General features: G+C 45.5%; 1 protein-coding gene across 1 annotated transcript in view; it reads left to right on the top strand.

Moving 5' to 3' along the window:
• The window catches only part of LOC144761176 (adenylate kinase isoenzyme 5-like), a 235,196-nt gene extending 220,191 nt beyond the window's left edge, over positions 1 to 15,005 (top strand). Inside the window, exon 7 of the mRNA XM_078646684.1 lies at positions 14,632 to 15,005. Coding sequence (XP_078502810.1) covers positions 14,632 to 15,005 — 374 coding nt within the window. The remainder of the gene's footprint in view (positions 1 to 14,631) is intronic.
• The last annotated feature ends 202 nt before the right edge of the window (positions 15,006 to 15,207 follow it).

The following is a 15,207-nucleotide window of genomic DNA, read 5'->3' as shown; positions in this document are numbered from 1 at the left end:
TCAGCATATTACTTGAAACATCGGTAATACTTCGGGGTCTAGGAGTACCCCACATGTTAGGGGGGCGGCCGAAAACGACCTCATACGGGGACAGACCTGATCTGGAATGTGCGACCATGCGCATGTAGAACAAAGCGACTGGCAGAGCTACTAGCCAGTCCACACCTTTCTCTTTACATACTTTGGCGATGCGAATTTTCAGGGTCTGGTTATGTCTCTCCACGAGACCTGCTGCTTCAGGATGGCGTACACAATGGAACTTCCACTGGTATCCTAACAAAAGGGAAACGTGCTTCATTAACTCTGATGAGAATGGCTGGCCGTTACCAGAATATACGACCCTAGGGAGTCCGTAACGGGGGAAGAATTCACGAACCAACTGCTTGGCAGTGGTCGTGGCTGTGTAATCTGGGACTGGATATGCTTCTGTCCACCTGGACAAAGCGCATACAACTACAAGGACATACTTGAAACCTCGACATCGCTCCATCTGAATATAATCCATCTGGAGGACTTCAAAAGGGTGGTCAGGGGGCTGGAATCCACCTTGTTCCACCGGGACACTTTTACCTGGATTAAACTGACAACATATCATACAGGTACGGACTTTCTGCTTGGCTGCAGCTCGTAGATGCTTGTTGAACCAAATGTTCTGGATACTGTCTAACATTGCTTTTTCCCCTAAATGTGCTGGACTATGTGCGGTATTGATAATGACTTGAACCATAGAGTCGGGGAGAAACCATGTGGTTTTACCCTTCGTCACCCATCCTTGATCCGTCTGGACCCCTCCTTGTTCGGACCATTTCTTGATTTCATCGGGAGTAGCATGTAACTGGATATCTATGACATCCTGAGTAGGGTCCTTAACTGTCATACATGTAGTCGGATCTGGAGTATGTGTCTTGTTAACTGGAATGTCTGGAGTCTGTGCTGTAAGCTTGGCTGTGCGATCTGCTAGATCGTTACCCTGGGAAATAGTGTCAGTAACTTTCGTATGTGCTTTGCATTTCATGATAGCAATGGATGTCGGTAAATGTATGGCATCTAACAGAGCTTGAATAAGGAGACCATGCTGAATCTTGGTTCCATGAGAAGTCATGAAACCTCTCTCCTGCCAGAGCACTCCAAAGTCGTGTACGACTCCAAATGCGTAGCGGGAATCTGTGTAAATATTAACCTTCAGGTTCCTGGCGTGTATGCAGGCTTGAGTCAGAGCAACTAGCTCTGCTGCTTGAGCGGACAGAGTGTCAATACGGTGTGTCTCAATAACTTCAGTATCAGTAGTCACTGCATACGCGGCGACTAGTTCTCCTGTACTTGTTCTCATACATGAACCATCCACATAAAGTGTCAGGTCGGGATCTGGTAACGGAATATCTGTCAGATCTTGTCTTGGCTTTGTCGTAATATTAACTACTTCCACACAGTCGTGTGTGTCCGGACTTAAAGTAACTGATGGTAACAATGTAGCAGGGTTTAAAACGTTGCAGCGTCTGATTTCTATGTGTGGCTGGAACAGTGTCAATTCATAACCTGTTAAACGTGCAATTGTCAAGTGCTGAGTCTGTGTTCGGTTTAAAAGAACTTCCACGGAGTGTGGAACTTGTACTGTCAGGGAGTGTCCTAATACTATGGAATCACTTTGTCTGATAGCTAGTGCTGTGGCTGCAACTGACTTGAGGCACGCAGGCAGAGCCTGGGCTACAGGATCTAATGTGCTCGAAAAATAAGCACATGGCTTGTATTGTCCTGCTTGATCTTGTGTGAGAACAGATAATGCTGTACCTTCACGTTCTGTGACGAAAAGTGTAAAAGGCTTACTGTAGTTTGGTGTGGCTAGAACTGGAGCTTGGCATAAAGCTTTCTTTAACTCATTGAAGCTAAGTGTGTGTTCAGATGTCCAAGGGAGGACAGTCGGTACGGCTGCCTCCTGTGTCGTTAACTGTATCAGTGGTTTGGCTAGAAATGCATACTGAGGAATCCATTGTCTACAATAAGAAGTAAGGCCGATAAAAGCACGTACCTCCTTCTGGGTCTTGGGCTGAGGAAGACTCGCTATTAACTGGATACGGTCTGGTGTCAACTGCCTACCCCTCTTGGACAGTAAGTGTCCTAAGTATACCACTTGCTGGACACAGAATTGAAGCTTCGAAGGGGACACCTTGTGCCCCATCTCGGCTAGGAAATACAGAACCGTCAGTGACGCTCGCTCGCAGTCACGTTCAGAACGGGCTGTGATCAGTAGATCATCGACATACTGGAGCAGGGCAGTGTCAGTTGGCATGTGAACATTATCAAGCTGTCTCTTAAGTGCTTGACTGTAAATACTAGGACTTTCTGTGAAACCTTGAGGAGCTCGTGTGAACATATAGCTCCTTCCATTTAAACAGAATCCGAAAAGAAACTGGCTGTCTGGATGAATGGGAACACTGAAAAATGCGTTCTTGAGGTCGATTACAGTAAAGAACGTGGCTTCGGAATCAATGGCTGTCAATAGGGAAGAGATATCTGGAACGACTGGGTACTGAGGAATAATACATTTATTAAGTTCTCGTAGGTCAATCACTAATCGATATACTGGGGGTGCATTTGGATCAGTCCGTTTCATGACTGGAATGATCGGAGAATTGCATACATTGGAGTCAGTTTCTACAACTACTCCTTGAGCGATGAGCTCGTCAATAATTTTGGATAAGGCTGCTACAGCCTCAGGTGGCAATCTGTACTGTCTGATTCGTGGTAACACTACACCTGGCTTGAGAGTCACACGATGGGGTGTGATTTGCATGTACCCTACATCAGTTGGACCTTGCGCCCATAAATGCTGCGGAACATTAGACAATCTGGGATCAAAATCTCGTAATACATAGTGACCCTTAAAGTCACGTAGGAACAGACGTATTCCCTCTGGGGAACAGCATATAACTGCACCTAACTCTTTCAGTGTTTTAATGCCTAATAGGTTTTCTGGACATGACTTAGTAAGTAACAGATCAGTGGTACGGGACAATGGACCTACTTCTAGAGTAACTGGCTTTGATATTTCATTTACTATAGGTTTTCCTGAAAATCCAAGGGAAACATTTCTTGAGCCTGAGAGCGGAGCCCCTGGAACTTCGGCGTGACTAATTGTGGTCCTACTTGCCCCCGTATCAATCAAAAACTTTCTGTCTTTCCCTAATACTTGACTGTGAACATAGGGACCTTCTTGATCTACAGGTATCTCGATGAGAGGCAAGCCTACCTCCCTCTCTAGGCTGTTTCATGAATACTGCTGGTACTCTGGATACTCGGACTGTGCATACTGATACATTTGCTGTGTAACATGCTGTGTTGCAGCAATAGGCTGCGGTGCTGTAACTGTCTGTTGTGTATTCTGTGGCTGAGGAGTCTGTGAAACTTGTTCTTGTCTAGGCGGACGTGGTCTTTCTTTAGTCTTACCGGTAGCTATGTTGTGTTTCAGAACTGCACACTCGTTTATAAAATGACCTGGCTGTTTACAATAATTGCAGTTCCCTTTAACGGGAGCTGCAGGATGACTGGCTTGATTCGGACCCCTCTTCTGACTGTCTTGAGGAACAGATTGTGCAACTAGTACTTTCATTTTCGTGTCTTTCATACGTTTTCTCTCGTGTTCTTGCTCTTCTCTGATTCTATTCTGGTGGTATTGGAGCATCTGTAACATCTGGGACGGGGTATTAGCTTGCCAGGTACTTTCGACTTTCAAAACTCGATTCTTAATTTGTGGACTTGAATTCTCGACTAATTTAGTAACAAAAAGGTGAGGGTATGACTCACTACTTGTCTTGAGGCCACTGTTGATGCTAAAACATTTCTCAAATCTAGAATAAAAATCACTAATGTCTTCGTCTTGTTTCTGTTTACAGGCTGAGATTGCATCCCAGTCTTCCTTTTTCGTTGTTAACAATCTGGGTAAAACTTGAATCAATAATTCAGGTAATTCTTTACATTTCGCTCCAAGACCGGTACCTGGTACTCGTGCCTTATCTTCAGCTTCTAGAACTGCCCAATCGATCTTTTTCTCTCCCACCTCCCATTCTTTTTCCTTGAGCTTTTCATACACCCCTGCGGGCAACAGAACCTTTAACATTTTAATTATATCTGGATACGTGTATTCTCCCATACGGAGCATGTCTTTTAATTCTCGGTGGAACCCTGCTGGATCTTTATCGTGGCAGGGAATTAATTTTTTCATCTCTAGGAGTTCCATCTTTGTAATCGGAGTGTAAACAAACACTCGTTCTAGTTCGCCACCCGTTCCTCTAACTGGGTGGACTTCTCGTAACGGATTCTGTCTCTCCATGTAAAATGGTTTACTTTCTGGGGGTGAGACATGAACAAAATGCGGGTTCAGAAACGTTCTATATTTGTGGCGCTGTTCTAGAATGACACTAATTAAATCCGTACCTAGACCTTTCCATCTATACTGGAGTAACTCGTTCAGGATATCATGTAACGGACCTGGATCAGAGTGTTGACCCTCATACAGAGTAATGAGGTGCTAGATCATATACATACCCACCAGTCGTTGCTCGGCTGGGGGCAGTTTCAGAAACATTTGTGCCACTATTTCGTCTGGAAAAGTGGTAGAATCAGTAATCCATCGGACTGCTGATCGGGCTAGTTCTTGTTCATGCATAGTACTTAACTCACTGTAACCGATTCGTGATTTCAGAATGTGATCGGTGGCTTGAAACACTTGTTCTAGAGAACCTTGTTCTGGTGCTGGATGATGGAAAGTAGACTTGTGTTCTAGGCGTAAATGGCGATCTGGAAATCTAGATTTTCCTACATACGCTATTCTGGCGGAATGCTCGTCGTCTACCTCTTCAGTATCAGAGTTACTTTCTTTCTCGCTTACTTGTGCTGCTTTACGCTGTTCGTGTAACTTTATTATTTCTTTACGGATTTTCTTGTACATACTCTCCATAGCACCGACGGTCTTGTGCTTACCCTCGGCTATATTATCACTCCACCTTGTCAGGATTTTCATTTCGGCCGGATCTTTAGACGGGTAATCTTGTTCTCTTATTAGACAGTTAATCAGGAACTTTAGTATCATAAGCTGGATCTCGGCTTTCCTTTGAGACATGGCCTCGCCAATGCTTTCTGGATCATCCCCTGTACGGATGAAACGATATATTCTGTCTAGGTCTTCTTTCATATTCGGTAGGGTGACTAGATACTCGGCCACCTTTCTTACGCGGAATGAATATAAAACCATATTATCCTCGCCTGGGACTGGATCATAGCCGCATTCATTAAGGGCTTTTCTTATTTCTGCTACAGACTGATGTCTGGGCGTACGCTGTGACGCTTGTGCATGTAATTCGGCTGACGTTAAACGCTTATGTGGCGGCGGGGTCTGAGGAGGACCTCCTCCTGCGGCCCCTAAACTAGAATCGTCGACTGATCCTCTTCGTACTAGTGTGGCAGGAAATTGAAATGCGGGCTGAACTGGTATGGCGGGCTGGACCGGGGGGACCGTAACAGGTACTGCAAGGGGTACCCCGGTGTCTGGAGGAACGGGAAGTGCCTGATTTACAGGGACTGGCGGAGCGCGAACAGGATTTGCATATTCTGGGACTGTGTCGTCCAAATAGGACGAAATAAAAATATCAGCTGCGGTCGGTTTGTGACGTAGCTTGGTCGGAACTAATGGTGGCGGGAAATTACTGGATGCCTCTGGGGTCGCTTTTGGCAAGCCCTCGGCAAGAAGAGGATACATACCCCTAATAAGAGCATGCCTCTGTCTGTCTGACTGTTCGGCTTTAACTTGTTCACCTATCTCGATTAGTTCTTTTTCTTGTGCTCGTTCTAAGGATTCTCTACTTAATTCTGACTTTCTGATTTCTTTTTCGGTTCTTTTATGAGCTTCTTTGCGCCATAACTCGATGGCATCTTTCTGTGACTGTCTGGCTTTCTTTTTCCATAATGCCTCTTCTACTCTCATGATGCACTCGGCATCCCACGTACCTGATACGGGCCACCTATACTTTTCCTCTAACTCTTTGGTATACTCTACCCATAAATCTAGATATAATATGGCACTTATGCCATGCTTCTGATACATAAAATGACCTGGACTGTCCCTAGGCGGAACTGGAACTGCTGCTTCCAGCAGACCCTTTCTAGTTTTTAACTGACGTAACTTAGGAAACAAGGGCATGACTGGACTGTAATCTAGACACAATACAATACACAATGAACACGATACTTATTCCCCATTCATACCACGACATTAAAATACATGAAGAACATTTAAAATAACAGTTCGAACAGAATACTACCTGGAATACGGAACACAGAATACATGAATTTTCTCGAGAACAGAACTGACTGGAACAGAAACTAGATGCACTGCTGAAACAGTACGAAACTTACCGGTCTCATAAAGAGACACGTCAGGACCCGCATCCACCGAAGTGGACACTTCGTTTGTGGGTCTGTGTACCACCAACCCACGGACCAGAGTCAATCAGATTGACCCTGTCTAGATACTACCCCAGTAACGGTACTCACCGGGCAGCAAGAACGGAAGGCCTCTGACTGGACTGGACTGCTACGACGACGGACGACGAACTTCGGACTTCAGTTACGGGTGGACCTCCGGATACCTCGGACCTTGGACTCTCGGCTTGGGCTCTGGTCGGGACTCGCCGCGTTCCTCCACCGTCTCGTCTGGATGCTGGACCGCCTCCTCCGCCTCCTCCGTGGGCCTGAGGGATACTTGAAGCAGAAATATCTGCCGGTGCGCAGAAGAGTTCCGTCACGACTGCAGAGGGTCAGGGGGTCGGTGTGGCTTCACCGACGCGTGGGGAAAGGGCAAGTCCCTGTTCGGGCGCCATTATGTGGTAAACAAATAAATAATACCTCTCTTTTTGAATGCATAAATGATTGACAGATAGCTCAATAAATAAGAGTCAAGATTCGAGGTAGTAGGAGTTTTGCAGGTTTAATACAGCATAAAGGACAGGAACAGGACAACCTGCACGGGAACAGAATGGTAAGCCCTGGCAGCGCTGCCAGGATCTGGACAAGAAGGCTAGGAAGGATAACTTTTTAATAACAGTACATGAGCATATATACATAGCGCAAGCACATAGCATTACATTGCAATAGGCGTAGCAGTGGGTGGAGCAATAGGCGTGACGCGTAGCAGTCGCGAAAGATAAGGGTGAAAAGAGGTGTAACAGGGCGTATACATAGACATGTGATGCAAACGTAACAGAATATGTCATGAATGGGGCGGAAACCATGGAGGGGGCTACCTGAGGAGCCGGGACCTCTAACCTGATGGTGCGCGCAAACTGGCAATGACGTATCACTAGGAGAAGCTGGGGGCTATGAACTCTGTGCTAGGAGCAGAGACTGAAGTCTGGAGAGTCAGGGCGACATGTACCTAAACCCTATCTAGTATCTGATGTTTAGGTAACATGTTGATATAAACTAGAAGTCAGGAGGGGAAAAGCTAACAGACTCTAAGACTGGAGCATGCATTATTCTACATGTAGTGCGTGATGAAGAATATTAAATGACCATTAAATGCAGTATTTCTCTTACATGGAGACGTAAAAGCTAGACTATGACGGTAACTATTGATGCGATTCAGTAGCTTAGGAATGCAGAGAAGGAGGACTGAACTGATAACTGGAATCATAACATACTCTTGGCAGACTCAGAAGCAGAGCCAGGCTGAACCGGGCACTGTGAGGCAGGAAGTAAGTGAAGGGTCGAGGATACAGGTGGGGGCTGTATCGTTCCTCAGCGAGGGTTCAGGAGACAGGAGCTGAATCTGGTGTCCGGGCCCTTTTGAGGCCTAGAAACGGGGACTTTACAATGGAATAACGTGCACACTGAGAAACGTGGCAACGTAACTTTACATAGGCCTGATACTCGTATTATTCACGAGAACTGGAAACTGGCATACTAGAGGTGGACACAACTATAATTGCGTCTGTAATCAAACATGGGGAATAACATATGCTTATTAATCATGCACATATAACATATGATGGATGACACGTAGGGACACAGAACATGGCAAAATTTACTTTTCCACATTCTCATAACAAATCAAACCTATGACAACCTGGAAAATCCGTGCGGCCATTGTTTTGATTTCACAGAGAACTTCAGTAAAAGAATGTGCTAACGAGCAAGTCGTATGACATCTTTATTGACGTATCTATGTCCATCCTTACGTCAATCCCGGCACCTTTAAGGTATAAATATTGCCGATCTTGCCCTATGCAAACACACGCGTGGTGACGAGACGGAGCAGCCATACTTGCCGAAGCCCAGAAGCAGAGCAGACCCCGCTGGCAGCAGCCCCGCCTTCCTGACGCGCTGAGAGACGCGCTGCTATCTCCTACCGAGAGACCCAGCACCGGCGCTTTCGGGCAGCCCTCGCAGGCAGCCTGGAATATCGAGACCAGAGAAAGAGATACCATTCCTCATTCATCCTAACTTCCAGGTACAGAACTGAATAACCCCTCACAGAGAATTCTTTAGTTATTCACTTGGCAAAAACAAACTTAACTTAAACTGTAACTTTCTATTCCCTCCCACGCATTAGACTTAGGTCAGGTACACGGGGTAGGCGTATCTAGAAACACCAGTTGAGTACGTTTAGTCAAATGTATATGTGTATGTAAATATATTTTAATCATTTTAAACATCATATGGCTCAGAAACCATATCAATGTTTTTACAGTATTATTTTATACTATTGCTTTTAATGTATGCACTTTACTTAACTATAAGTATTGCAATAATATCGATCCATTTCTCTTGTACGAGAAAAGAGACTGATCAATAAATAACACCTTTTTATTGAACACGCCCGTCTCTTCCTTTTCTCTACAATCTGATGAGACTAAGAATGCACGTACTGACTGAGTAAAATAATTGCCTTGTGCTCACACGACTCTGGAGATACACTCTTGATTAGGGGAGAGCAAAGTTGTCATGTTCTATGGTTGTCAGAAACTAAATCCCTTCTTGTCTAATCAGGGGAGTTAATTCTTTCCTGAACATTCGAGAAAGTTTCTAGCGAACTCTGAGCTACGCTGGCAAACCCAAAACTTAAGTCTAGTATCGACAGTAGTAGACCTAGTTAACGTCTGGCCTAGGCCTTTACTGCTGTAGGTATTATTCCAATGCGCAGAGCCTATTGGGAAGATAGGAACTACACTACATGGCGCCCAACGCGTTTGGAAAGGGCGATAAAACTAACGTAAGACATTTAGAGTAACTCAGTCGTGCTTTCTCACTCAGACCCCTTTTCCCAAATACTCCAAAGACGTCTGGAGTGGGTGAAAGGTAATATCCTCCAAAACCTCGCAGGAGGGAACTCCTATGTGAGGTTCTTGGTTTAGTCAACGTTGAAGGATACACTGTTCCAAAATATTGTGCATCTAATCTTTGCTCCATAAGAAACCTGATCTGCAAACAAACAAAATAACCTTATTGACAGTAAAATGTCTGACAATGAGGATGAAAGAGAGGCAGTTAGATTAGCAGCTGAAATAGCAGCAGCTGATACTGCAGCACTAGATGCGGACGGGGATATAATACTTATCCCGGTCGCCAAAAGGAAATCTATAACCTTAAAACTTATAGAAAATGGACTGACACCTAGAGGTGGCACAGTCATATTCGTAATTGAGGCACACGAATATCGGCAGACAGAGGTATACTATACATGGATACATTTTCCAGCAGCAAATGCTGTAACAAAGTACTTCCACTATTACAAAATAGAGGAACCTCCTAATGAGTACACTCCTTTCGAGGAGGTGGAAGTACCACTCAAATTCCAAGAGCATTTGCTCTTATTTGATGGCGCCCTAATACATAACAATCACATTACAAGGCTCGGTCCTTTAGGTAGACCAGGAGCAACGTGGCCGGTCTTAGCCGGATACACACCACATCCAGACATCGATGGGATGTCTGCACCAAACCTTTTAACACAGCTAAAACAATTAATAAAAATTCATAGACAATTAGTCCAGTATGTAATGCGGACTTCAACAATTCAGCCAGCGATTAAACTTCCACAGCTGACCCCTCACCAGGGGAACACAAATAAAATCACACCACAGAACATCCAATCCTGCCTAGGTAAAGTTCCGGCTAAACGAGAACAAATACCATTCTGGTTGGCACAGAAAATCACCCAAATAGAGGCGGTGTTTCCTGACACCACCCCGCTAGAAAAACACAGGATTCTGACTATATGTCTCCCAATGGGAATCGCACCACACATAGAGGACTGTGACACTTGGGGTACAGTCTTTGCTTCAATCTACACAAAAACGCACGGTGTTCCATCCATTTCGGTAATACCAGATGTGCTAAAACAAATTCAAGATGAATACGGTCCAGAACCAGCTTTAACTCTTGGTATGAAATTACTGAAAGACTTCAAGCAGGTCTCGGCTATATTATTAGCCAATATAAAAGGTGAAGCAGCAACCGTGGCGATCCGCCAGAGGTTAAAAGAGACAGATATAGCAGACCAACCAGCTGAAATTGCCAGAATCATAGAAAAATCCTATGAAGAACTAGGTAGAGATAGTTTAGGTGGAATACCAGTAAAACCGCAACTGACTGAAAGTCCAGAAAAAATATTTTTCAATAATAATTCACCAAAAAAGAACTGGGATGGAAACAAACAATCCAATCCAAAAGAAAAGAAATTCCAGTCCCGAGGAAGGTCTCCTAGGCGAAGGGAGAAATCTCCGAACCAGAGACACAGGTCACCCCAGAGTGACCCCTCTGGGAAAAGATATAACCTTAGAAATAGGGATAATATTAAAAAACCTGATAGATATCAAGACATTGATACACGTCCCTCTCAATCTTTTCAGACTTCCTCGCAGAAATCGGAAAGAAGAGGACGATCAGATCCATTTCTCTTGTACGAGAAAAGAGACTGATCAATAAATAACACCTTTTTATTGAACACGCCCGTCTCTTCCTTTTCTCTACAATCTGATGAGACTAAGAATGCACGTACTGACTGAGTAAAATAATTGCCTTGTGCTCACACGACTCTGGAGATACACTCTTGATTAGGGGAGAGCAAAGTTGTCATGTTCTATGGTTGTCAGAAACTAAATCCCTTCTTGTCTAATCAGGGGAGTTAATTCTTTCCTGAACATTCGAGAAAGTTTCTAGCGAACTCTGAGCTACGCTGGCAAACCCAAAACTTAAGTCTAGTATCGACAGTAGTAGACCTAGTTAACGTCTGGCCTAGGCCTTTACTGCTGTAGGTATTATTCCAATGCGCAGAGCCTATTGGGAAGATAGGAACTACACTACAACCAAGCTGAACTATCTTCGAGGCCCTGCTGACGCTGTCGCGGCCTGACCCCTTGAACTATCCACGCACCAGTGGGTGCCAAGACTGTCCCGCTACCCCCTTTCCCCGAGACCACGACTTTACCGATCCCTCGATCCTTGCCCGCTATCCTGCCAAGACCTTGCTTTGATTACTTATATAAAGATTCTTGTGAATATCTTTCCTGTGTGACGTCTATCTGTAAGTAGTGTGATTGCTCTGCTGTTACGATTGTAGGAGCGGAGCCTCGCCAAGGAGGCCTCCCTACGGCGCTCGGCCTGTTCCAAAAAGAGAGGTGGGTCTCGGGGCGAACAGTCAGACACCTTCTGTCTCCCCTGGGGTCGCCTTTCCAGCAGAAGCTCACCAATCTGATATGCCACATCTCTAGCCATCCTGTGAGGGAGGGAGGTGATACCTCCCGCCCAGGCAGGTCTTTGTTTCTGACTCCCGAGAGAGTTCGCACCACCTGGCAGGGGCTTCGATTCCTATCGTGGCTGCAGCAGCCGCAGGCTGTCAGCCAGGGCACAGAAAAGTCTGGGGCAACTAGGTGGACAAGCTCTAAGGTAGTCCCCTGGGTGCATGCCACATGCCACATGCCACATGCCACATGCCACATGCCACACTACAATCAACTCTAGGAAAGGCTCAGGTTTGATGAGACACGCTGTTTGAAACCAAACATCACATTTTTTAGTGGGACCTTAACGGATCTGACAACTTGGGGGTGCCCGGGTGCCAGTCCATGTTATCCAGTGGCACCCCTGAACACTTCGAGCAGCCCCAATGGAAGGAGGCAACTGTAGGGACATCTAGGCTTGTATTTATATGCCCACACTTTTAATATAACGCACCCTGCGTCCTGGGCTCAGGCAGCCTACCGTAGGCGTGTCTGACATACATTAAAAATAGTGCTGTGACCTTGCCACCCATGGTGAGGGCAAAGTTCAGTTTGAGTCGTTTGCACGACTCATGCAGTCTGCAATGACAGGCCTGCTGTCATCAGTTTACCTGGGCACTCAGGGCGGCACAATCAGTGCTTCAGGCCCTGGTGACCCCTTTAACTCCCATGCCCAGGGCACCACTGGTACCACTTACAGGGATTTATAAGGGGGTTAAAGCCCTTGCCAATTGGGGTTACCAATTCACATGCATCATATTTTATGGAGAGAGCACTGGCACGGGGGCCTGGTTAGCAGGCTTCAGTGCACTTTCAATGTCAAAACCATCCGCACTGGAGAAACCATACAAAAAGGGCACGTTCATGCAAAAAGGGCACTTTCAAATAAAAAGGGCACGTTCATGCAAAAAGGGCACTTTCATACAAAAAGGGCACGTTCATGCAAAAAGGGCACGTTCATGCAAAAATGGGCACGTTCATACAAAAAGGGCCCGTTCATACAAAAATGGGCCAGTTCATACAAAAAGGGCAATTTCATACAAAAATGGGCCCGTTCATACAAAAAGGGCACGTTCATGCAAAAAGGGCACATTCATGCAAAAAGGGCACGTTCATGCAAAAATGGGCACGTTCATACAAAAAGGGCCCGTTCATACAAAAATGGGCCAGTTCATACAAAAAGGGCAATTTCATACAAAAATGGGCCCGTTCATACAAAAAGGGCACGTTCATGCAAAAAGGGCACTTTCAAGCAAAAAGGGCACGTTCATGCAAAAAGGGCACTTTCATACAAAATGGGCACTTTCATGCAAAAAGGGCACTTTCAAGCAAAAAGGGCACGTTCATGCAAAAAGGGCACGTTCATACAAAAAGGGCACGTTCATGCAAAAAGGGCACGTTCATACAAAAAAGGCACGTTCATGCAAAAAGGGCACTTTCAAGCAAAAAGGGCACGTTCATGCAAAAAGGGCACTTTCATACAAAATGGGCACTTTCATGCAAAAAGGGCACTTTCAAGCAAAAAGGGCACGTTCATGCAAAAAGGGCACTTTCATACAAAAAGGGCACGTTCATACAAAAAGGGCACGTTCATACAAAAAGGGCACGTTCATACAAAAAAGGCACGTTCATGCAAAAAGGGCACTTTCATGCAAAAAGGGCCCTTTCATACAAAAACGGCACGTTCATGCAAAAAGGGCACTTTCATGCAAAAAGGGCACTTTCATACAAAAATGGGCACGTTCATACAAAAAGGGCACTTTCATACAAAAAGGGCACTTTCATTCAAAAAGGGCACTTTCATGCAAAAAGGGCACTTTCCTACACCACTGAAGACCTCAAACAAGTACAACCTGAAGTGTGACACAGAACATTGAAAATACCAACTAAAAGGGAGAGAAAACTCGGGGGCAGATTTACAAGACCGTTGCGCTGCCAGTACGCCACTTTTTGTGACGCACTGGCAGCGCATTTTGTCTGCCCCATATTTACAAGGAGAGGAAGAGCCACCCTGCGTGGCTTTTCTTGTCCTTGTAAATACGGCCCCTTCACACTCAGCACTTTGCATTGAAGGGGCATTCCATGGGTGTTGCTGTGGGTGTTGCTGTGGGTGTTGCTGTGGGTGTTCCCACACAACACCCGTGGAAGGAGACACATCTCCAGATTTATGAGGAATCGTTAACCTGGAAATGCGTCAGTTTGCTGAGCCACCCTAGGGGTGGCGTAGTGAGGCGCAACGAGGAGAAATATTTTCATTTCTCCTCCTTTTTTCCTCTTTCAATGTGTGCTGCATTCTACAGCACGCATTGAAGGAGGAAAATGCCTGCAGTGATTGCTTTTGTGCAGGAAGGGGCCACTTCCTTCACAAAAACAATCCCCCCACGACGCAGGCATCATTGCACCACAGTGCAAGGGTGCCTGCGCGGGCGTGTGGCAGCTGTTTGTGCTCCAGTGCAGGAGAGAGCACAGGAATGCGACATATCATTGTAGATATGTCTCATTGCTGGGCTCTGAAAGTGCCGCAGCGTGGCGCAGCCAACGGGCTTGCGGTGCCACACTGCGGCACTTTCTCGTGAATCTGCCCCTCTGTGTCCTACAACTTGGAAGAGATCATAAGATGAAAAAGACAGAACTCTACTACATCATTATAAATGATGATACGAAGCAGCGATCAGACCTGCAACAACCCAACACCACTCCAAGTGCACAATGCAAAGGGGCTGCCCCCCAAAGGACTTCACAACATCCTGCAGGTTTATTCCACTCTGAGTGCTGTATCTCAAGCTTTCTGTGACTGATCTAAAAATGATAAAACTAGAGGCCCCCCTCCATCAACACATAACCAACTGTACTTTCCCAGACAGTGAAACCTCCACAGAAACAGACACAGTCAATCAGGCACCTCTTGCTACCTTCAACTCACTAAGGAAGAATTCCACAACCTTGGAAAGGCAAGCAGACCATAAAGATAGCTTCAAACCTGCCCCCAACAAGCATTTCAAAAATATCCATCTGACAACCTGTGCCAAGGAGGAAGCTAAGAGCTTCCAGAATTATGGAGATTCCTTTGCTGAATGTGTCTGTGGTGAAGACCACCCACATAAGACCACTGCTCAAAAGAAGGATCTTGATTCTTCCAGAAAGATGCAGGGAAGTAGAGAAGGAGCGCGAGGCGTGAACAACCAGAATCCTTTGTTCGAGCAATTTATAGCAACATCTTCATTGTACTATTAGGCTAGAAGACATTTAGGGCAATATTATCAAGGGGGTTTATCTCCGCTTTTTTGGCTTTAAAAGCCAAGAAAGCGGAGATAAAATTATCTCCCTATTACCTAGCTGTCGCTAACACCAGTTAGCGACAGCTAGTAGGAGATAGCGACCATCTTGGGCCCCACTTTGCATGTCAGTGATATTTATCACTAATGACATGCAAAGT

The sequence above is a fragment of the Lissotriton helveticus genome, chromosome 5_2, assembly GCF_964261635.1.
Source record: "Lissotriton helveticus chromosome 5_2, aLisHel1.1, whole genome shotgun sequence".
NCBI lineage: Eukaryota > Metazoa > Chordata > Amphibia > Caudata > Salamandridae > Lissotriton > Lissotriton helveticus.
Note: the sequence above shows the minus strand (reverse complement) of the source record. Positions and strands in the feature narration are given on the sequence as shown.